Source organism: Cynocephalus volans, chromosome 8 (genome assembly GCF_027409185.1).
Source record: "Cynocephalus volans isolate mCynVol1 chromosome 8, mCynVol1.pri, whole genome shotgun sequence".
Lineage (NCBI taxonomy): Eukaryota > Metazoa > Chordata > Mammalia > Dermoptera > Cynocephalidae > Cynocephalus > Cynocephalus volans.
In genome coordinates this window covers 128,119,736-128,145,126 of record NC_084467.1, presented here as the reverse complement: position 1 = coordinate 128,145,126, position 25,391 = coordinate 128,119,736, and the positions used below count along the sequence as shown (strand labels likewise).

The following is a 25,391-nucleotide window of genomic DNA, read 5'->3' as shown; positions in this document are numbered from 1 at the left end:
TTGTTGCTTGTGCTTTTGGGATCTTATTCATAAAGTCTTTTCCCAGTCCTATTACCTGGAGTATTTCCCCTATATTTTCCTTTAATAATTTTATGGTTTCAGGTCTTATATTTAAGTCTTTAATGCATTTTGAGTTGATTTTGGTATATGGTGAGAGGTACAGGTCATTTCATTTTTCTGCATATGGAATACAAATGATCCCAGCATCATTTATTGAAGAGGCAGTCTTTTCCCCAATGTATGTTCTTGCTGCCTTTGTCAAAAATGAGTTGGCTGTAAGTATGTGGGCTGATTCCCAGGTTTTCTATTCTGTTCCATTGATCTGAGTGTCTGTTTTTATGCCAGTACTGTGCTGTTTTGGTTACAATAGCTTTGTAATATAATTTGAAGTTGGGTAGTGTTATGCCTCTGGCTTTATTTTTTTGCTTTGTATTGCTTTGGCTATTTGGGGTCTTTTGTTGCTCCATATAAAGGTTTGGATTACTTTTTCTATTTCTGTGAAGAATGTCATTGGTATTTTGATGGGGATTGCATTGAATCTGTAGATTGCTTTGGGTAGAATGGACATTTTCACAATATTAATTCTTCTCACCCAATAGCATGTCTTTCCACCTTTTTGTATTCTGTTTAATCTATTTCAGTAGTGTTTTGTAGTTCTCATTGTAGTGATCTTTCATCTCCTTGGTTAAATTGATTACCTATGTGTTTCTTTTTTGGCAACTATTGCAAATGATCCTGCTTTCTTGATTTAATTTTGTTACTTTGTTATTGGAGTATAAAAATGGCTATTAACTTGTGGGTGTTGATTTTGTATGCTGCAACATCACTGAAATTGTTAATCAGCTGTAAGAGTTTTTTTGTAGAGTCTATAGGTTTTTCCCTATATAAGTTCATGTCATCAGCAAACAAGGACAGTTTGACTTTGTCCTCTACAATCTTGCTGTCCTGTATTTCTTTCTCTTGCCTGATTGCTCTGGCTAGTACTTCCAAAAGCTTTCAGCTTTTCCCCATTCAGAATAATATTGGTAATTGGTTTGTCATAAATGGTTTTTATTGTATCGAGATAATTTCCTTCTATACCTAATTTGCTGAGAGTCTTAATCATGAAGTGATGTTGAATTTTGTCAAATGCCTTTTCTGCATCAATTGAGATAATCATATGGTTTTTGTCCTTAGTTTTGTTGATGTGGTGTATCACATTTATTGACTTGCATATGTTGAACCAATCTTGCATCCCTGGGATGAATCCCATTTGATCATAGTGTATAATTTTTTTTGATGTGTTGCTGTAATCTGATTGCTAGTATTTTGTTGAGGATTTTTGCATCTGTGTTCATCAAGGATATTGGCATCCTTATCTGGTTTTGGTATCAGGGTGATGCTGGTTTCTTTATCTGGTTTTGGTATTAGGGTGATACTGGCCTCATAGAATGAGTTTGGGAGAATGGCTTCTGTTTCAATTTTTTGGAAAAGTTTGAAGAGAAGTGGTATTAATTCTTCTTTAAAGGTTTAATAGAATTCAGCTGTAAAGCTGTCTGGTCCAGGGCTTTTTCTTTATTGGAAGATTTCTGATTACTGCTTCAATCTCATTGCTTATTATTGGTCTGTTAAGGTTCTCTGTGTCTTCTTGGTTTAGTCTTGGTAGTTTGTATGTGTCCAGAAATTATCCATTTCCTCCAGGTTTTCATATTTGTTGCTGTAGAGTTGTTTATAATAATCTCTAATGATTTTTTGTATTTCTGTGTTATCAGTTGTAATGCCTCCCTTTTCATTTCTGATATTCATTATTTGGATCTTCTCTCTTCTATCCTTTGTTAACCTAGCTAATGGCTTATCTATTTTATCTATCTTCACAAAAACCAACTTTTTGTTTCATTGATTCTTTGTATTGTTTTTTGGGTCTCTATTTCATTTAGCTCTGCCCTGAGCTTGATTTCTTCCTATCTACTACTTTTGGGATTGGATTGTTGTTGTTTTTCTAGTTCTTTGAGGCATAGTGTTAAGTCATTTATTTGAAAACTTTCCATTCTTTTGATATAAGCATTTATTGCAATAAAAGTCCCTCTTAGTACTGCTTTTGCAGTATCCCCTAGGTTTTGGTATGGTGTATCTTTATTTTCATTAGTTTCAATAAATTTTTTGATTTCCTGTTTAATTTCTTCTTCGTCCCATAGGTCATTCAGGAGTCTGTTGTTCAGTTTACATGCTCTTGAGTAGTTTCCAGAAACTTGCTTGTTATTGATTTCCAGTTTTAATCCATCGTGGTCTGAAAAAATACTTGGGATGATTTCAATTTTTTCAGATTTGCTAAGACTTGATTTGTGACCTAGCATGTGGTCTGTCCTGAAGAATGTTCCATGTGCTGATGAGAAGAATGTATATTCTCTAGTTGTGGGGTGAAATGTTCTATAGATGTCTGCCAGGTCCAATTGGTACGGTGTAGTTTAAATCCTGTGTTTCTTTGTTGACTTGTTGCCTGAAAGATCTGTCTAATGCTGAGAGATGGGTGTTCAGGCCACCCACTATTATTGTATTTGGGTCTATCTCTTTTTTTAGGTCTAAGAGTGTTTGCTTTACATATCTCTGTGCTCCACTGTTGGGTGCATACATATTTATGATTGTTATGTCCTCTAACTGGATATATCTCTTTATCATTATATAATGGCCTTCTTTATCTCTTTTCACGGTTTTTGGTTTGAAGTCATTTTTTCTGATATAAAAATAGCAACTCCTGCTCATTTTTGGTTTCTGTTTACATGGTATATTTTTTTCCATCCTTTCACTTTTAGTCTGTGCTTTTCCTTATAGGTGAGGTGGGTCTCTTGAAGACAGCATATAGTTGGGTCTAGCTTTTTAATCCAATCAGTCAGTCTTTGTCTTTTGAATGGTGAGTTAATCCATTTACTTTTAGAGTTGTTATTGATAAGTATTGCTGTACTTCTGTCATTAAATTGCTTTTTGTTTAGATGTTTTAAGCAACATTTGCCCCTTTCTTTCCCTTTTATTTTTCATCTTCAATGCTAGTTGTATTTTTGAGGTGACATGATTTAGCTTCTTTCTCTTTCTCATTTGCATTTTGGTTTTAATGGTGGGTTTTGCTCTTTCTTGTGAATCCATGATATTGATTATCATTTTTCAGATTCTGGATGCAGGACTTTGAGTATTTCTTGCAGGGCTGGTCATGTGGCAGTGAACTCCCGTAATTTTTGTTTGTCAGGGAAATCCACTGTTTCTCCCTCATTTCTGAAGGATAACCATGCTGGGTGTAGGATTCTTGGCTGGCAATTTTTTTCTTACAGTCTTTTGAATATATCACCCCATTTTCTTCTGGCCTGTAAGGTTTCAGTTGAGAGGTCTGCTATTAGTCTGATCGGGGCTTCCTTATAGGTGACTTGGTGCTTTTCTCTTGCTGCTTTTAGAATTCTCTCTCTGTCTCTGAGTTTTGCTGTTTGACTATCATGTGTCTTGGAGAGGATCATCTTGGATTGAATCTATTTGGGGATCTTTGGGCTTCCTGGATCTGAAGGTCTGCATCCCTCCCTATACCTGGGAAGTTTTCTGTTATTACTTCCTTGAATAAGTTTTCAATGCCTTTTCCTTTTTGCTCCCCTCCTGGAATACCCATGATTCAGATGTTTGTGCACTTGAGGTTGTCTGCTAGCTCTCTTAAATTTTCTTCATTTTAAAAGAATTCTTTCTTCCTTTTTCTTGTCTGCCTGGATTATTTCAAAAAGACCATCTTCAAGTTCTGAGATTATTTCTTCTGCTTGCTCTAGCCTGCTGCTCAAGCTTTCTGTTCTATTTTTGTTTCATTGAAAGAATCCTTCATTTCCAGGAGTTCTGACACATTCTTTTTTAAGTTATTAATCTCTTTGTAAATTTTATCCCTCATATCCTGGATACTTTTTCTTATTTCATTGTGTTCTCTAGTTGATTCTTTTCATTTTCTTGGAGTTTTCTTAAAATCAGTGCTTGGAGTTCCTTTTTAGACATCTCAAGGGTTTCTTGCTGTATAGGGCTTGGTACTTGAGAATTACCATATTCCTTTGGCAGTGTCATATCTTCTTGTTTATTTGTAGTTCTAGTATTTTTACACTGATATTTTATCATCTGGTAGAACACTTAATTCTTCTATCGCTGGAGTGGGTTATGAGGGAGAAGACTTCCTCCTCTGTTCGTAGGTTCTGCTGGTGACTCTTCTTTTTTTCAATGCAGTTGAGTGTGTGGTGGGCTGTCTTGGTTCCTGTTCAGTCAGTGCGTGGGTCCTGTGCACGCTGACTTGAGTGGCCCACATGGTCGTTTGGTGGGCCTGCAAGTCCCTCCAGTGATCGCTTGGGTGTGGGTGGGACCTGTGGCTGCATTTGTCCCCTGGATATGGCATGGACTGGATCCTCAAATTAGATAATTTAGATGAACAAATTCCTAAAGAAGCCAGGTTTCTGAAGCTGTCCCACATCATGTCTCTGTAGAGATTTCTCTGGGAAGGATCCAGCAAAGCCCTCTCTTCCTGGGTGAAGTTCACAGGCACATCCTCAAAGGTCACTGAGTCCTAGAGCATCCATTTCATGTCTTTTGCAATATCCCAGGTTCTCCCTGCAGAGCTCTCAGCACTTGCAGGTCACAGGGCCACATGGTTTCTGTTGCATCTACTCAACTCTGCCATTTCAGTTTGAAAGCAGCCACAGACAATAAACAAATGGGTTTCAATAACAATTTACTACAAAAACAGGTGGTGGGCTGACTCTTGCTATAAAGGCTTAATATGTTTTATTATTAATGGCTTGCAAACAATCTTTAATAATTATCAAATTAATCCGTTTTAAATCAAGATCTAAGAATATACATCATCTGCATTTTTTTCAAAGGAATTTGCTTATAGGAGCAATGAATATAATCTTGCATGTAAATGCTGGTGTAATTTCAATGGACTTTAAAGAAAAAGTTTTCATTGACAGAGATTGCCATCACATATTCTAAGCCCTTGAGGGAGAACTAGGCCAAAATTAAGGACAGTATCCATAAATGCTTTGGAAGAATTAGAGGAGAAATTTGCCTAAATTATCAACATTTCTGACATTTGCCCTCAATTCAAAGGCCTTGGTCTGGTTTCATGGTATAGCTCATCTCCCAAAGCACAGTTCATGGAAAGAGCGGCCTTAGTGAATGTTTGAGAACCACATTTATCTATTATGTTGCTCAATGTCTGTGACTATGAAATGCTTGTGTTTTTTTAGACTTCAGTTCTAAGGAACTGTTTGTCTCTCCTAACAAACTGATATGCTTTCTTTTATCAGATGAAAATATCAACACTGTTTAGCTTTTTGCCTTGATTATCTGTAAAGTTAGAGCTAGATACAAAGCCCAATCGTTATCATGCTTTTCATCTACTTGGAAGATATACTTTTTCTTCCTCAATTCTTATTTTTCAAAATGTCAATGATTATCTTAAATGTTATTGCATAGATATTGTAAATTCCCTCAAAACCTTTCTAGATCTAGCTAAAATATAAACCAAAAATTATAAATAAAATTAATTAGATAATATTTGCAAGGAAAGTGCTGTTTTTACGTAAAGTTCCTCCAGAAGTAATATCTATATGATTATAAATAAAATAAACCATTAATAAGCACTTTATTAATAACAGAGGTTTTTGTAAATAAGTATATTACGGAGCAAGGCTATGATCTTCAGTTCTAGAGTCCAACAGATCTGGGTTCCAATTCCAGCTTCATCACAAACAAATGGATTCCAATAAGACTTATTTATAAAAACAGGTAGTAGGCTTGATTTGGCCCACAGGTAGTAGTTTGAGCTTGGGCATGTTACCTAACTGCTCTTAATTTCATCTCAGTTTCATCACCTATAAGATGGGTATAATAGTTGTATCCATCTCACAGAATTGTTGTGACAATTAAATGAAATAAGACATATAACATGCACATAGCATGACATCTGGTCTACAATAAGCACTAAACATATATATCTATTAGCTAGCTATTATGGCATATTTATTTCAATTTTTCCAGCTGTGCTTCTGTCAAAATATAGGAAATGTGGCTATTTTCTTAGCTTTCAATATGAGGTCCTAAAAGTCTGTCTGAGCATTGTTATTTGCTAAGTCTATCCTCTTGCTTTTTTTTTTTTTTTCTCCAGTATTTTTGAGTGACCTCCCACCAAGCATATGGAGCGTGATTGAACATTTGAGAACTTTGTGACCAAATACAGTCTGGATAGGAAAACCATCGAGAACATTGTGCAGGAGTTCTAAATATTTACCTGCAATTTAAATTGTCCAATAATTTAAACCGTGGGAACCTGCTTTTCATTCTGCGTAATTCTACTATTTTTCCACACAACTGTGGGCTTACGATTCATCTCCTGTTCACAAACATCCCCCATACTGCAAACGTGTTGAGAAATGGTGAAGTCCCCCTGCATATGGCTAGTCACCAGACATCTTAGATTCAGGTAGTACAAAGCTAGCTCATCACTGAAGTCCTCCTGTCCAGATCTTCTTCCTTGTACCCGATCTTTGCTCACAGCACTGCTTCCCACCCAGTTTCCAATACCAGAGAACTGCAAGTCATGCTTGATTCCTTTCTTTCTTTCCTGCTGATTTTACCCTTACCTATCTCTTACATTTATGTACCCTTTTCCAATTCTGCTCTGACCCAGGCTGCATTAAATTTTATTTTTTTTAACTGAAACATAATTGATCGCACATTCCTGTGGGGTATAGCGTTGAATATAAATAACTGTGTGCAATATGTGTGCATCATATTTCAGCATAGACTATTGTAGGAGCCTTCTCACTGGTCACTGAGCCTCCATTCTTTTCTTCCTTTCAAATCTATATACCACACTACTTCTGAAATGACCTCCCTAAAGTGTAAAATCTGATAATGCCTGTTCTTTGCTTATAACCCTTCAGTGATGCCTCTGGCTGAAGACCATTCTAAAATGCAGATTCCAGGTCCTCAGACCAAACTTATTCAGGGTTCTTAAGGGCATACCAGATGATTTTTGTGTGTAGCCAGATTTAGGCTGAACTGATCTACATTTTATAATCCAAGCTCCTTAGCATGTCTTACAAGTTCCTGTGTCCTGTCCCTTTCTTCTCCAAGATTAATCTCTCATCCCTCTCTGACTCACACATCTTGCTCTAAAAGATCAAATATTGCGTAACTCTCCATATGGGTCATGCCTCTGTACTTTTGCTCAGGAGATTCCCTATTCCATACCTGAGAAACTCAGTCATCCAAGAAGTTTACGTAGACCACATGCCTTGCCCTTATTCCACCCTGCTCTTCTCATAGTACTCCATGTGTTCCTCTATCAAAGCATTTGCCATATTGTGTTGAAATGACCTGTTTATATTTTTCTGTGTCTCACCAGGTTCCAGCACAGGGCTAGGTACTCAATGAGTTTTTGTTGAACAGAATCGAACCCTGCAAGCAGGGAGATAATAGCCTTTTGAGGAGGGTGAAGTGCTGCACAGATGCTCAGAGAGAAACCTTTCAATAATTTTATAACTATGTGAAGTTGAGCTGCTCAGGTATGAAGAGTTAATTTGAAATTAAGTATGGAAGAGGCCCTAGGTCTCTTGATTTGCACATATTTTGAGGAATTTATAAACACTGCATAGGTAAAAACAGGAGACATAGATATTTTCCTTCTTAAACTGATCTGTCATGATTCAAAGAAAGGTGAACAAGTACTTAATTTTATGGCAATTGAAATTCTCTGAACTAATGTTTTAAAAGGATAATTGTAGGTATTTATTATTACTGTATCCCTATGCTTGTTATTCTTTGAATTCTTCATTAACTTTTTAGGATGTTAATTTTGTGAGAGCAGCCAAGGTTGTCAATCTTTTCATTGCAATTTTCTTGTCTCAACTCTTGCTTAAATAAACTCTACCAGGTCTGAAACACTCAGCCACCCACCTGCCCCCTCACTTACCTTTGAAAACTCTTGTCACCCAATGAGCTCGAAGTTCAGCTGTTGGGAAAATGGAGCCTAGGGGCTGGAAGAGACTAATGCATGCAAGGGTTGGCCTTTCCAGGTGAGGGGGAAACACGTATGTATATAGTGAGACCATATTATCTTCCACAGTAACAAGCCAATCTTCAAGGAAGGGAAGAGAGAACGTATATCCTGTAGCAAAGACAATGACATCAATGTCCTCCTCCACCGTTTCATCCTCAAAGATGGCAGAAGTTTCCGTGAGCTCTTTCACTCTCGGTTTCACCTTGATGGCTCCACAGAGTAGATGACTTGGAAGATCATCATTTAGTACAGGTATCTGAGACACACAGATAAAAACAGTCAGAAGGATCATTTACTGAGAAATATTGAAGCCTCTTGACATTTTTGGGGGGTAGTTCTGAAAATAAAAGGGTTTCTGAGATATTCATAAAACTCTAACTTGACTAGTTGACTTGCCCCAACCTTTATCCTGTGACTTTATTATCACATCACAAATCTCTATTCTCAGTAAATGAGAGAAAACATGTAGTTGATGTGAGTAAAAGACATTTCAAAGAAAGAAGCATCTCAAAGAACTTATACAAAATGTCAGTGCCTGTGGTCAGTCCCTGAGTATTGTGGCGGTTATTATCCCATTGATGTGTCTACCATTTTTATGTTATCTAGCTTTATTTATTTTGCTGTTTCATCTGATCTCTATCTGATCATAAGTAAGGAATGGGAAATTTGTTAAATTTCCATGTGTTGTGAAACTGATTAAGGGAGCAGTGTGAAAATTAATGTATTAGGCTTAGCGATATTTTTTGATCTTAAGTTCCCATGAAGTCTCTGTGATAGCATGGGACATGGAACAAAGTCTGCTTGTATTTCTGAGAGTTTCCTTTTTTTTTTTTGGTACAGTTGAGAACCATTTTCTTTTTCTTTTTTTTTTTCAAATAAGATAATAAGTGGCCCATGTATCAGATCTCAGCATATAGCACTTACATGGCATTTGTTAAAAGATTTTAAAGCTTTTCTTTTCGTTTTTCTTTTTCTTCTTTAAGGGAAAGAAACTGTTACTAAACATCTATAATGTTTGCTTGTTCCTACAATATTGATGACGTATATCCTTGAGATCCACAGAGATTTGTCTTTAGGCAAAGAGCAAGGAATATGTTCTCCGAGGCTGCTCATGGGAAGAACCTCATGGTGTACAGAGTTAGCAAAGCATAAATTGTCAGAAAGTTACGTGTTTCTCACCACAGCCCTGTGAAAGGAAGGTCATAGTTTCTTGAAGCAGCCTTCTCCAGTGCTGGATGACTCTGAAGATTAGAGAGCTCTTCCCATTGATTCTAGTTTTGCTTTCTGGAGCAGATGATAACACTTCTGTTTCACCTTCTTAAGTATTTTCTTTTTTAAGACATAAAGAACATATTTGGAATTCAAACTCCAGGACCCATATGATATTCATCCTTTTAGGTTGTAATTCAATCCTCCGTGCTAGTAACTTGGATTTTTGTAACGAGAGGCACCTTCAGACAACCTTGCTTACCAATGAGTATACTATAAAAAAAGTAAAAATACTTGTTTTGAGGCTCAAGACCATAATTTTCATGGTTGAACCACCGATTCATCTGTTGTTCTGTCATCCATTTTAGAACCATTCGTGGCAGGATATTTTGGAATATAGAGTTAAACCGTGTGTGGGACACCATGTCCCAAGGATAGTCATCTTCAGAGATATGGCTCATGACCCAGGAGGCTTGCCTGGTGCTGATAAATACCTGGTAAACAAAAGGAATGACGTTTAAATTAGGGCATCATCCCCTTTGGAGGAATTTACTGTGTAGGGGATGTATCATGGTGTATGGCCCCAGAATTTACTGAGGTTCTGTTTCAACAATGATTGACCTCGAAATGAAGTACCTCCTAGTTTTCACTGCTCTTTGGCAACTTTAGCATAAGACGGGGTATCCAGTGGCATTTACACTGATAAAGGAAGACTGCAACAAACTCTTGAGAACTTCATGGAGACATGAGAAGATCTTTGGGCTAATACCAATAATAAAATCCATAAGTCTTTACCATGTTTGCAGTTGTGGTTTGCTGCTCCTTAAAAGAAAGTTCCTTCTTCCTTCCTCTTCCCTTGTCCACCCATCCCAAGTTTCTTTTATAATGCAGGTGAACAATTATAATTCTTGCAAATGTATGATTATAGCCTAATAACTATACAGGCATAAATGTATGGATCTGTGTATCCCTGGGGGACGAATAACAAGGGAAACCAGCTTTCTTCCATTCTTAGAGGAACTTTGTTATGTACTTGTATTTTAAAAGTTAAAAACTCCTAACTTCTATGGCGATTCCCTTTCATCTCTACCTTGTTTATTCAGCTTTTCCTTGTTTTCAAAATGTATGTTCAACTGTCTTTTCAAATACCTATTTTACTTGTTTACTGTTATTCCCCCACTGTTCAAATATGTATTTGAATTGCTTCTTGCATTTTTACACACCGTTTTGAGTTCTGTTGTTTCAGGCTGTCCTTGATAAACACTTAAATAAGATTCGCTTGCAGGAAAACCCATTCACTTAAGAGGAGAAGATCATGGCCTCTGGACGCAAGTCTGAATACAGACTGCTTGGGTTAGAATCCCAGCCCCTGTGTTGCCTTGGATGAGTCATTTCAACCTCTCTGTGCCTCAATTTCTCTCTCTGCAAAATGGGGGTAATAACAGTACCTACCTCGTGGCATTATTGCATAGGTTAAATAAGGTGATATATGTAAAGTACTTAAAATGTTGCTTGGCAAGTGATAAACACTGCTAACTACTATTATTTTGTAAATTTAGTGTGGAGGAGAAGAGTTTCATACAGTGCTTCACATCTGAAGTGAGCCAGAATTTGGGGACCAAAGTTGTGGGGAAAGGCCCTAATTCCTTAGCTTGTGACGTAGCACCTACATAAAATGTTGTATTGTTGGCTTGTGTGTGGTAATATATTTATGTCCCAATTTTTTTTTCCTGCTGTTGCATTTATGCTGACTTGGCAATACATTGATCAGATACTAGATACTGTACTTAAATATTTCCATTAGTGCTTCTTTACTTAGTGGCCACCCTTCTTCCTTAGGATCAATCCATGTTTCAGTTTGGATGCTCTGCCTATTTTATTTACTCTTTTTCTGTTGTGACCCACCCTGCAGCAGGGGAGTCTAGCCTGGCTAGCTCCACTAGCTGCAAAAGTGTAATATACGTGAGGATTTAGGCTCAGGCTGCTTTCTCTGAGATGCATGCTTCAGGCCAAAAGCCAGAGATTTGTTTTTTTAATGGGAAGTGTGTAGATGACTCAGCACCATCCCATAGGATCTTGAGTGGTGCTTTCAGACTGTGGTAGAGAGTATCATTATGAACATGAACTTCCTTTAACAGAGCAGGACACCCTGAGGACTTTGGTGAGTTTCGGTTGTAATTTTAAGATTTGCAGATGTACTTAGTTCCATTCCTTACATACATAGCTCCTGTATAGTCTCTGGTACACCTTCTCACAGAAGATTTTGGAGTATATTACTCTGTGTATGACGTTTCATCATAGATTTATGTTATTAATATAATAAATACCGAAGAGACATTCTGTACAAAAGATTGTTTAAGGAGCTATAAGGCTCACAAATATAGCCAAGATAATTTTAAAATATTGACTGTAGCACCATAAGCAGGCTTTTTGCATAGCGAGACCCATAGAAGAAACTGGCTTTTGCAGTCCATGATTTGATTTCTTTGGAATATCTGTTCTAAGTTCAAACGTGACCTGACCTGTTCTAGGATGGCTCTTCACGTGGCTGCTAGCTAAGTCAGCTCCTCTCCTCCTGCCTGTCACACTCTCCTCCCTTTGCTCAGCTCTGCTTTTAGTGACCTGCTGTGTCCCCAGGGTGGCACTAACCAATACTGACTGATAGGTGACTCTGATGGGTCCCAATGAAATCCCTTCATTAACTTGCTGGGGAGGCGCCATGTTTGTTTATCATGTTAGCTACTGGGCATCTCAACCCCGAAAGTGTAAGACTCAGGACAGGAAAGTTTTGTGGACATGGCCATGGTAAGTCCTGTGCAACCAGAGATGCCAGGCTGAGGAGGCTCGTGTAAGAGGGATGGGGCTCTCGGTTCAGGCCCTTTCAAGAGGGAATGCTTTGGGAGATGACCCATAGCTCTTTTCCCATCTTTGCCTAGATCTGTTCTTCCAGAAGGGATTTATTTTATGCCATTTCTGACCATATCTCTCAGCACTATCTATATCTTGTAATGTTTGACTCTTTGGCAGCTCAGCTGGTGTCATTCCTGAGCAGTGCAAAGAAGACAGTGGTTGGAAGGCCTCAGGAAGCACCTACATATCTATGATCTTGGTTGGGAGTTTTATTGTCTCGTATTTAATCTTTTTTCATGATACTTGGGTACCTGAAGATTATTTACAGTTCAAATATAATTCTAATATGCATTAAGTTTCTAAAAGGCATCTCCCCAAATATGACCAGGGCAACTTCTCATTAAGCCCTCTGGGTAGAAACAAGGCCTTTCCTACTGAAAATCATCTGATCAAAACTTCCCATATTAAAACTGAGGGAAACATAGCCCAGAAAAGTGAAATGACTCCAGGATACATGGCCAGCTAGTGACAGAGCTAGGAGGTAAACTCTTTTTCCTTGATCTCCACATTTTTTATGACATCACACTGGGCAACCAACCAGCCAGTGAATGGGTACTGGAGCCTTGATTGCACAGCTGGGCTTTTCCAATATGCTCTTCCTCTTTCCTCTCCCACAAGGCACAAGGTAAGCAGAGAGCATCGCACCTATGCAGTCTTCTTACTCAGCTCAACAGCAATATCTGAGGCCGAGTTTCCTCTTCCAATCACCAGAATGTGTTTTACCTAAAATCCCTCTGGGTGCTTATATTGGCGGCTATGGAAATACTGACCTTTGAACTTCTGGATACCTTCAGGAGAAAAAACAGAGAAGGCTCGAACTTCTGAGCAGGCAGTGAATCAGAAATACTGGGGGTAGGGCCCCAAAATTTGTGTTTTTTAAATTTTAACTTATCAATATACAATGTAGTTGATAAAATTTGTGCTTTGAAAAGCCCTTCAAAGAATTTTGGGAATCATTGCTTTAGATCAGTAGGTCTAAAACCTGACTTTGTATTAAAATCACCTGAGCAAACCTTGACCCAGCACTACCACATTGCATTTGAATCTTTGAGGGTGGGGCCCCAGGTATCAGGGCTTCAGAAGCTCCACAGGTGATTCTAATGTGAGGCCTGGAGGTGAACCAGTGTATTAGACATTTTCCTGAAGGCCCTAGGAGAAAAGTGTGCTCTCTTAGGGAAGATCCTTGGGGCACCAGGACAAATGGCTGTGGCGTTCCATTGCCTGCATTTCTTTTCCCCTTACTGTCCTGTAGCAGTATATATTTCCAGGAACTCTCCCCAGTAACCAATTTGTGGGCATGGCTCTACAGAAAATCTCCAAGGATGCAACAAAGTCACAGGTGTTTGTCAGGATAGAAAAGGCCAAGATAGGCACATGGCTAAAAGGGCTTCTGTAACAGAGCCAATTTGTGTGAGAATTCTCTGAAATTCTGGCAAAGACCTAGTGATTTTGGAGGAAGTTAGCTGAGCTTCCTGTGAATTAAAAACCTAAAGAAGTCAATAGAAACAATGATGTTGTTTGGAATCTTTCATCTTTCCAGCTCTATCCCAATTTTAATGTGTCCTGTTGCAGTAGTAAATCTTGCCTTTCAATCTGGACTGCATATAAAGTGTTTGGAAGCCTATTGCAAAAAGCTGGGAATCCCTGCAGACCTTACCTGGAAATGACTTCAGTGGGATGTGAGGCAGGATGTGATGGCCACAGCAAACCATAACTGCATCAAAGACTGTAGTGGGTTAGAAATCTTGATTCTCCTTTGATCTTAGAATAGGATTTTTAGGTAATGCATGAATGAGCCAAAAGGCTCTTGAGTAGAGGACAAAAGTCCACAGATAAATTTGGCAAAAGCCATCTAATCAATTCTAATCACTGTTTAGGGATGGGATTGTATACTTTGACTATTTTAGGTTGCTGGTTTGATTCCAGCTTGAATGACTATTGACTAACCTACTGATTGTTCTTAAGATATGTTAAGGAAACTGTTTGAATGCTGTTTAAATATGCTAAGGAAATTGCTGCAGGAAGTATGTGGAAAAGAAAATGTTTACTGAGGACAAACTGTTTGTTGGTGAATTAACCTAGCTTTTTACAAATTACATTCTGGAATGTCACATTGTTAATTTACTACTGTTACAAGTTTTACACTGCCTGTTTTTATGTCCTTCTTTGATGATTGAATCAACTGATTTTTCTTGTGAAACTTCCTTGTCTTGTCAATAAAAAGAAAGGCTGATTTTGGAGCGGGGCTGCTGCTCCCTTGATGGGCGGAAGTCCCTCCAGGCCTCATTGATGGTACTTTGAGTGAATTGTTTCTTTCTCTTTTTTCTGTCTTGGTTACACAGAGGAAGGTGTAACAAAAGACAGCTCTGTGCTCCTTGTCGTTGCTCTGAGTAACAACTTCCCATTGGCCAGAGGATGAGACAGCTGGGTGTTTTTCCACACTAAGTACAGTTGTCTTGAATAAATACAGAGAAGGCATCACTGAGAATTACTCTAGCATAACATGGGCCTGTCCAGGGTCCTGGAAGTAAGGATAGGTAGAGTTGTAATGTACGTAGGTTTCATTTGAGTCCATTTCAGGCCACTGAAGGCAAAGACTACTAACTGTGTCCTTCCCATTCTTATTTGGCAGGCAGCTGCTAAGAATACGCTTCTTTGTGCAAAAAGGCCTGACTCAACAGGGGGAACCAGTGTGAATACTGAGGAAGGACATGAGTGAGAAAAGAAAAGGAGGGCAAGATGTGGATAAGGACACAAAACACATGCCAGTCATTCAAGTGATCAGTCAGCATTTATCAAGAACCTTTTGTGAGTCCACCTCTGTGTGGACTCTGTATTAGAGAAGGTATTTTATGTAAAGCACTTTGAAGAGTGCCTGGCATGTTGTCAGCATTCAATTGAACGGTAGTTGTTTATGTTTATTATTTTTAAAACAGTACATCATATTAGCAGTTCATGATCTTGTGAATGAAATAATTTATTGGTTCATTGATTCTTTTTTTAATGTAGTTCACTATCTTCGAGATACTACTTTTAAAAAATGTACATAAATGTTCTGTCTGTTGTATTTAAAAAATAATGTCAAATGGAAGCAAAGCTTGTCACACGTCTAGAAGAGTGGCATACTTTTCTTCTTGCCTGCAAGTCTTTGAATTCCTTAAACATGCTTTTCAAATTTTCAGATATTTTTCAGCATGCTGTATTGGTGATTTTTGAAGCTGTCTTAGTATAAAAATGTATGTGAAATATTAGTAGAAAGTTTGTGAAAGGGCTTTAAAATATCCAGGCAATTTTCAGCTGAGAGTTAAAATTTCCATTTGTAGTTCAGATAGTATATTACATAAACCACTGTAGATCCTTGCTATTGAAAATGTGGTTTGAGGTCCAGCACCTTCAGCATCACCCAGGAGCTTGTAGAAATGCAGAATCTCAGACCTCACCCTATACCTGTTGAATCAGAATTCACATTTTAGCAGGATCTCCAGGTGATTTATGTGCCCCTTCATGTATCGGAGAATCACTGATGTAGATTACATTGATAATCATAAACAATGAGCCCTTTATAATTATATAAATGTAATTTAAATTTTAATTTCTAAGCATGGTTACCAGTTCTCAGAGTAGAGGTTATTGATAAAAATTGAGCATGTCTAATGAGAATATTGTGGGCTTTTTTGTTGTTGTTGTTGTTGATTATTTGTTTTTGAGGAAGCACAGGAAAAGGTAATTCCAAGTGTATTTCAAAGTGACCTGGCTATCTTTATGTTGCTAGAGATTGCATCCAGAAACAAGTAATTAGCAAAAATAGTTTCCACAGGCTTCTGAGATGAATGTAGAGCAGCGAGCTTAATCAGCACATTTCTAAGAAATTCCATTTCTATAGAGAAATTAAGAGAATGAAGCAGCTGTTTGATTTCTTTATATGTCCTTTCAAGGGAAACGAGGCAAGGAGTATTCAATGGTAATGGATATTAGTATAAATGCAGTTCCACCATCAATATCATGATCACTCAAACCTTTCATTTTAACAGATTATTTTTCTCCTCTGTTAATATATGCAATCTATAATGGCAGGGGTATGACACTACTTTTTGATTTTTATATCGTGCTCTTATCTTTCAACAAAGAATTGAAGTGGGATACTTCTGTGGAGAATACATAAAGCAAATGTATTTCATAGGGCCTGGTTTTCCGAAGCCTTGAAGTTTTGAGTTTGGCCTAGCTTCTTAAAAGTACATATAAAATGTTGACCTTGCAGGGGATGGGAAACTTTCCCCAGGCTAGTCTCTGTTGTAAGACAAAGAATTGTAGTACAGCAAGGTTGCTGGCTAAAAGGACAGACAGGTTACTGATTGTTGGGAAAATACAGGAAAAATGGTCAAGGCCCCTCATATGTTCAGACTCTGGCTGAGCATTTGATGTAAATAGGCGTATGTGCTGAGGTGTTCCTTGGTTATCGTCTAGTGTAATTGCGCATGTGCGCACTGGTGTCCTGGGTTATGGACTTAAGTATAAGGATGAGTGGCTCTGATCCATGGCACCTCCCATCCCCGGGATGCCCCCCCATGGGGGGGGGCATGGGGAGACTACTACTGCTGCTGGAAGCTGCTGCTAGTATCCCTGGGACCCTCTGCAAGGTCACTGCCACTGCTGGACCTGTAAGCTACTGGAAATGTAAGCTGCTGCTGCTGAGGAAGCTGAGGACTGAGCTCATGTCATCTGCCAACAGCTCCTGGAATCTTTCCCAATTATCTAGCATGGACCCGTGTGTGAGGGGTCTGGGGGCCCAGACTGGCATGTGAGGGGTCTGGTGACCCAGTCTGTACAATGGGTTTGGAGGGTCTGAACCCTAGCTCTGACAATATAAATGGAAACTTAGTATGACTAAAATAATGAAACATTTTGGCTTTAGTTATGATTTGCCTTACTTTACACTGATTGATATGTAAAGATACTGGGAAATTGCTGTATGAAGAGAATGCTTGCTAAGATCAAGCTTTTGTTGGTGGATCAACTTAACTTCTTGAAAATTGCATTATGGAAGGTCACCTTTCTTATTTTACTGAATGTTACCAGCTTCTATTGTTAAACTATACTTAGCAAAAACCCCACCTATGTTCTCTTCCTGTAACTTCCTGGTCTGGAAAATATATGTGGGAAGAGAACCCCAATTTGGGGTTAATTTCCCAAATAGAAGGAATGCCTCTCTTTCGAGGGTTCCAGGAGATTAACTCCTTTTTGGGGTTTCTCACTGCTCAGAAGAGATGGGCTTTGAGTAATCTTTGGTGGCTCCATCACCCAGGGCACAAGGGGTGACAAATCCATGGGAGGCAACGCAACATACTTCATTCACAATTTTATTATTGGAGTAACTTTTCTATTTAAAGGTGAGCTGAACTAATGCAGAGAAACCCATTCCCCCCAAAATACAATACCTGGAACTGAATGTATTTTTGATGACCAAAATTTGGCAAAAATTCTAAAATATTCCAGAAGTTTAGAATTGTGCAGGAAGTTTGGAAAATCTTCAGGCATTGGGAAGTCACTAAAACAAGACATTTCTTTGCTATGTTGGTGATGACAGATTCATAGATACTCACTTGGCCATCTTCCACATTTTCCTAATGGGTCAAATAAAATAATTAATTATAATCACACATTAAAAAATTCCTTGGTTTCCTACTCTTCTTCCTACATCTAACCCTGAGTGATGCAATTCTCTTTCATTGCTGTAGCATGACTAAAATATTTGGGTGATGAAGTGTGTGCGCCATCATTTTGTGTGGTGGGACCTGCTTGCTGCCTACCAGTGTTGCTCACTGGGGCTGCTTATTGGCATTCATGGAGTTGGGATGGGGACAATTCTTTGTGCACTTTGCAGGATATTTAGCATCCCTATGTAGTGTCAGTTTCTGTGACAACAAGCTCCCTTCCTAAATTCTCCATTCCTAAATTCTTCCTACACACACTGTCTACCTCTTTAGGAACCAGTAAACCCTGGGACATTGGACAGAGAACATAATGGAGAATTTCAAGTAAAATGAGCACATTTGGGGCAGGGAGTTTTCACATCTTGATTTGAATCTGTCTGTCTTCACTTTGTGCTTTATGAAAACCACCCTTTCTCAAGAGATAAAGGTGAACAGCACTGATACAATCAAATCTTAAACTTGATTTTAAATGTTAGCAAGTATGCTTTGGTAAAACCCGAGGCAGCGCAAGCCGTGATTGATTTTATAATTTCCTCTTCCAGAAGTGCTATGCACAATGCCCTTTATGTTAAATCATAAAAAGAGCGAAGTATAGTGATTCACTGTCCCTGAAATCAGCATATTAGCAAAGAGGCTCTTATAAGAAAGTTTAAATAATGCTACCCAAGAACTCGTCAATTGATGTTCCTGCATGTGCAGAAACTAAGGCACAATCCAGGTAAATAGCAATTGCTGTATTGACTAAGCATTAGGGTGGGTATAAAGACATGGAAAACTTGTAGGAATTCATTAATTGAAATAAATTACTTAAGTCTTACTTAAACAGCACATAGTCTCTTCCACAGAGAGGTAAAAAAAGGAAAGTAAATATTCACCTCTAAGCCAGCCACCACAATAAATCAATTGTGCCTGTTCCTTTTTCATCATTATTCACAGAAAATCATTACTTTCCTGCCAAATCTTGAAGTCAAGGCTCCTGAGGTTTTTAGCAACACTGAAAGAGCCAGTCTGAACTGGTGGAAAGAGCTTGGTCTATGGAATTAGATACAAGTTTGAATCCATCTCTTTCTGACTGTGTGAGCCTGGACCACACCATACACTTCGTGAATCTGTAAAATAGGGACACACTAGGTGCTCAGTAATAGTATCTACTGTTATTTACAAAGTTACAAGCTCCATAAAAGCTGTCAGTTACAGCTCACTATTCACTGCAGTATAAAAAGGCACCTAGGGAAGCTGTTCTGACTGACACCAAAGTAACTGGCACAGGCACACTTACTGTCATCACACGAGTTTTTCAACATTTCCTGGGCAAGAGGTTGTACTTGATTTCAAATAGTTAAAGTAAACTTATGGGATCTTTTCTCTTTTATCAGAAAAGCTTGCTATATGTATTGGACTTCACTGTGTTGTAATTTCAGGGATTATCAGCACCAATATGGGTCATCAAAGCTAAAATGACATTTGCTCTCAGATAATGTCATGTAAGAGCAATATCTAGAATCCTTGCTAAATATAGGTTTTTATTGTAAATACCCTCCTCCGTCACTCTCTTCTTGTTTTTTTTCCTCATTCATTTATTTGCTCATTCCTACCGTGGGACTTTTTAAAATGCAGCGCATTTAACTTTTCTGGTTCAGAATCAAGACTCAGATAATTTTGTTACAATTTCAAATGGGTTAGTAAAAGCTAGTCAGATTAGGGATGGTATGCCAGTTTTCTAGCTGGTAATTTTAGTGTGATGTTATTGTTAACTGTGTATAAGTATTAGAATCCAAAGGGAGTTTGCACTAGAATATAAACAGATTTCTGTCATACACAAGGATACAATGACCTGAACTCTGGATGAGTAAATCATGGTATTTTTATTTTCAAACTCTAGCTTTAAATTGCACAACACTTGCTATAGTTTGAATGTGTCCCTTAACGTTCGTGAATGGATTAATGCCATTAGTGTGGGAGTGGTTAGTTACAGCAGGAGTGGGTTCCTGCTGAAAGAAAGAATTCAGACTCCTTCCTCTCTTTCTTTCTCTGTCTTGTGAATGTGCAGATGCTCTTTCTAATCCATGATGCCTTTCACCAAATTTTTTTTTGTCCTTTTTGTGACCGGTAAGGGGATCGCAACCCTTGGCTTGGTGTCGCCCGCACCGCGCTCAGCCAGTGAGCGCACCGGCCATCCCTATGTAGGATCCGAACCTGCGCGGCAGGAGCGCTGCTGCGCTCCCAGCGCTGCACTCTCCTGAGTGTGCCATGTGGTTGGCCACAAATTTTGAGACAGCAGGAAGACTCTCGCAAGATGCCAGCCCCTCAGTCTTGGACTTCCTGGCCTCCAGAACTGTGTGATCAATTTCTGTTCATTATAAATCACCCAGTCTTTGGCATTCTGTTATAGAAGCATAAAACAAGGACAATACTAAAGTCAAACTGATGTGTAAAGTACTCCTGGGTGTTGCGGCCTGATTGAACACAATGTCCTTGGCAAGACTGAATGTCTGAGTTTCTTATCCAAACAAGTTCTCAAAATGGGAAATATTTCATGAGGCAAAGAAGTACTGATTTTTCTCAAGACCAGATAATTTCATGAGTAATTCAGAGTACAGGTAAAAGATGAGGGCTCCAGAGTCAGGTATCCTAATTCTATCACTTTTTAATGGCTTTGTGACCATGAGCAAAGTTACAAGTCATGTAAGTCAAGTTTCTTCTTTTTCTCCTGTAAAATGGGGCTCATTAATAACTCCAACATCAAACCATTGTTATGAGGCTTTAATGAGATTAGATAAAGTACTTAGTACAATGCCTAGCTCAGATATGTGCTCAATAAGTTTCTGTCTCTTTTGCTATTATTACACTCTACTGGAGTTAACTACACCAGCCATAGTTTTGAATCAGTTAAACTAAGAATTTTATACTATAATCAAAATGTTAGTTTTTTTAGGACCCAATAAACTGACTTTAAAATGTGGTTGGCTCCTCTGTCAGGTCAATTTTAAGAGGACTTTGAGTGATGAGAAGAACTGGTTCTGATGTCTGAGCCCTTACAGTAATTTTAGGGTCAGGGCAAAACTCTCTTTTGGAGGGTTGTGTAGTTTATCAGCAAACAATGATAACATCACAATTGCTTTTTCTGAAGACCAAATGCTAATCTTTATTGTTGGGTTGTTTGGTAGGTAGCAGTTTACAAAAAGCTTTGTGTTTGTATGTGTTTTTTCCTATACTTAGTTGGCTAAAGTAGATGTCTATGTGTTTAAAGCAGTCTGGATAAAATTGGGTTATTTTATCCAGGGTTATAAAGAGAAGATGATTAATATTGATTTAAAAAACAAATACACAGCAGGCTCTGAGCTTGGCATTAGGGATGAGATTTAAACTGCAAACACAGTTTCTATCTTCAGGGAGACTATTATTATATTGAATAAAAATGCATTTGGGCTTTGGGGATGGGAAAGTAGAGACAGAGAAGGGAGGATTTTCCATCAGACAAGACAAGGAATGGGAGAAGCAGTTTCCAAAACAGATAAATCTAACTCACATACTTACTTAAAATACAAGCACTGCCTAAAATTGATATTTAAACACAAATACATATACATAGTCTGAATTTTTTAGTGGATAGAATTTGCTGCAATTTACTTGTTTAAAGTAAATGATCATATAATACAGAGTTTTCCTAATGTAGAATTTTCAAAATGTCAGAAAACTATATGGCAAAACTAAGTTAGTTCAGATAACACTGATTTAGAATTTATGATCTTTTTGGGCCGAGCCCGTGGCGCACTTGGTAGAGTGCTGCGCTGGCAGCGCGGCGACGCTCCCGCCGCGGGTTCGGATCCTATATAGGACTGACCGGTGCACTCACTGGCTGAGTGCCGGTCACGAAAAAACGACAAAAAAAAAAAAAAAAAAAAGAATTTATGATCTTTTGATCATGGGCTGGACTGAAGTTTATCTTTGACTATGAAAATAAAAAGACTGTAAAAACTAAAACAAGTGTAGGGAAGATTATAAGGTTAATATTTAATGTACTCGAGGAGCAAACTTACATGTAGATGTATTAAGCAAAGATGGATTTACGTATTACAAATGTGAATTATAAAAATGTAAGAGTTAGCTTTTTTCTTTATGGAACATCATTATGTTGACTTCCACAAATCAATACTTTGTTCTCATGGCTAGTTACTGTAAGCAGGAGGAAATAATAAGATTGCATTTCCTTAAAAATATTCTGCCATTTTATCTTTTCTCTCTTTCAGACGAAACTTATGTCTATCTATCTCCTCCATCACTTGAAATTAATATAATCAAAACTCTTTATTTCCTGGCCCTCTAGTTAGAGGCAAAATCATGGTACACAAAGGCTAGCCAGAGGACCAGTTGCATTAGAAGAATTCAGAGGAATTTTGAAAAAATAAAGTCTGAGCGGTCTGGGTAGGGTTAAGATATCTGCATGTATCTTAGAAGTGTTCCCCAGCTGATTCTGACACAAAATGAAATTTGGGAACCATCTCTAGTAGAGTATCACTGCATTTTGCCACCTTTCCATTGGGCTGGTGTCTCCCTAGATCATGCGCCTTGATCACTGATAGAGCCCTGATAGAGTTTGGATGTGTTGTTCCCCCAAAATTCATGTGGAAATCTGATTCCCAGTGTGGCAGTGTTGGGAACTGTTTGAATCATGGGGGTGGATCCCTCATGAATGGATTAATGCTCTCCCTGGGATGTGGGGGTAGTGAGTGAGTTCTTGCTCTATTAGTTCTTGTGAGAGCTGGTTGTTTAAAAGGACCTTGGCATCTCTCTCTCTCTCTCTCTCTCTCCTAAAGGACCCTGGCATCTCTCTCTGTCTCTGTCTCTGTCTCTGTCTCTCTCTCTCTCTCTCTCGCTTTCTCTCGCCATGTGATCTGCTTGTACCTGCTGCTGCCTGCCACTTTCCACTGTGAACAGCAGCAGCCTGGGCCCGTGCCAGATGCAACTGTCCCAGAATCATAAGCCTAATAAACCTGTTCTTTATAAATTACCCAGTCTCAGGTATTTTGTTATAGCAACACAAAATGGACTAATACAAGCTCCCTAATTAAACTCCCTGGTTCAAGTATTGCCTACTTTCTCCACTGTTTTCAGGGTCAAGGGTACACTCATAGGCATGGACACAATTTTCTCACGTTGGACCCTGGCCATTCTCTCTAGCCTCATCAGTTTCCACTCACCCACCTGCATCCTTCACTCTAGCTATATCATGTGACTTTCTATTCTCTCAGTACATCAGGTTTCTGAAGCTTCAATATTTGTCTATGTGCTGTTTATTCTGCCTAGAACACTGTTTCTCCATATTCACATGCCCTGTCCCTATTTACTGTCAAGACATCCCCTAGGAAGCCTACTGTATTCTCCACTTAGGGAGGTTCCATGCTTCTGTAACACACAGTGTATCAGCCTTTTTAAAATTGCACTCTGATGGAGATTTTCTTTCATATTCCTCCCCCTTGAACTATGTGACTTTTCCTATATTTTTAGCACTTAGTATATGTCTGCAGCATTAATAAGCATGCAATCAATATATTTGTTGAATGAATGAAAGAATGAGTAATGTTAACCAGAACCATTTTTCATGAAAGTAAATAGGGCTTAATGATACTAGAATGAGCACTCAGTAGAATGATGGGAAAAGTAAATGGTTTTGCTAATACTATGCTATAAACTGTTCTGTTCTATGCATGTAAACATTACTTCTTTAAGATAATGGGAAATTAGCAAAAGTATATCTTAGACTGTTGGTTAAGAAACCTAAAGGACCACAGTATTTTATATTTTATTTCCTGAAGATTTACAAATACCTAACATGTTAAGTTTGGTTCCATTAAATGGGCAGCAGGGTACAAAAAACTGTTATATTGAATTATAGTGTGATAGATTTTTTAGATAAATTTGTCTAAGAACTACTGAAGTAAAGACGAGAGTAAAGCAGTTATCCCTTCTGAAAAGAACATGGCTATTTGCTCTAAGCTAATCCTATGTTTATTCTCTAAGTGAACAGAACATGCTGTTAATAAGCACATGCCAACTTTAATAGAAGAGAGGCTGCAAAGAATAGCAAAAAATAGATGAAGTACATGTTTAGGTCAGTGTGGGAGTTACCATTTGGTGATGTCCCAGGTACCTGCTTCACATTTTTATCTTCTTATGATCAACATTTTAATCAATAACTTTGGTGGAGACAAATACAAATAATCAAATTTGTGTATACCCAAAGCAGGGAATCATAGCAAAGATGACAGATGATTGAAATTGCAAATACTCTTTCCATGACCAAGGATCAAACCAACTAGATAATGTTTAATATACCAAATGTGAAAATTCTTATAAACACGGTTAAAAGGTCAGTTTCATAAGCATAGGATAATAGTGACCTGGATCATCAATGGCTGAAATGGAAAATACCTGAGGGTTTTAATTAATCCCGAGCTCAGTATGAATCATCAATGTGATGTGAGAGGAAGCATGATGGTGAACCATGCATGTTTAATCTCAATGCTGTGGCTGGTTCTAAGATCTATTTCCTACCACTTACTAGTCGCTATGGGCAAGTCACTTACTCTTGGCTTTCTCACCTTTAGGTTGGGATTAATAATAACTAATGTAGGAGGTTATTGTGAGTATAAAATAGATAATGCATATGAAAATAACTATACGGATGTTAGCTTCTATTTTGTGATGGCTGAATAAGCTGATGCAACATTAAACTGTTCTAGTGGAGGTGTAGTGTCCAGGCCAAGTGCACTACAAGTCACAGTGGGCAATTGTCAGACCAACTGATTATAAATTCATTGGGGCAGTGGCTGTGTCTGATTCCTTCTCCATTGTCTAATGAAGTGCCTGGCACCTCTTTGGTTGTGAAAAATATATCTTGAGAAAATAAATTTGTTTAGAATATTAGACCTTAATGGAGTCTCACCTTTTAAGAGAGAAAGTAATATTTTAAATTGAACCTAGAGGAAGGAAAACAAGATGGAGAGAAAAATAGAATTAAAAGATAATATGAATCTTTCCATGAACTTTTTGAAGTACCCTTGTATATGAAGATTAATTAAAATAACTAAGTGTATATACTCAGGAAAAGAGGAGATCCAAATATTAAAAAATCAAAAACCAAAACATAAAAAAAAGCAATGTGTGTTGGTAACGTCCATGAGAACACAAGGTATCAGGAATACTAAAGGAGGCATAACAGGTTAGTGATTGAAGAAAGGTCATGTTTTGTCAGGCCTTAAAAACTAACACCACATTAAGTGACATTACAAGTGGCGCAATTATGGGCCCACAAGGCTGTATTAACGTGGCAGCCTAAGACGGTGCCGGGAGGAAGTAGGGTGGGAGTGTCTGCGGGAACCTTGCCTTAGCCCTTATTGGCCAAATACATGCTTCTGCACTTGTGAACACTGCGTGGTTGCAATAGCTAGGCATTGAGACAGGATGCATGCCCTTGACCTTTAAGCTGATAGGATTATGTAAAAAACCTC

General features: G+C 38.2%; 1 protein-coding gene across 1 annotated transcript in view; it reads right to left on the bottom strand.

The window, feature by feature from the left end:
* Positions 1-25,391, bottom strand: part of LOC134384384 (dimethylaniline monooxygenase [N-oxide-forming] 2-like) — a 55,809-nt gene that overhangs the window by 9,429 nt on the left and 20,989 nt on the right. Inside the window, 7 exon segments of the mRNA XM_063105910.1 lie at positions 7,964-8,306; positions 9,502-9,753; positions 12,815-12,957; positions 13,827-13,895; positions 14,525-14,624; positions 17,605-17,635; positions 17,637-17,792. Of these exon segments, the coding sequence (XP_062961980.1) occupies positions 7,964-8,306; positions 9,502-9,753; positions 12,815-12,957; positions 13,827-13,895; positions 14,525-14,624; positions 17,605-17,635; positions 17,637-17,728 (1,030 nt within the window). The 5' untranslated portion in view covers positions 17,729-17,792.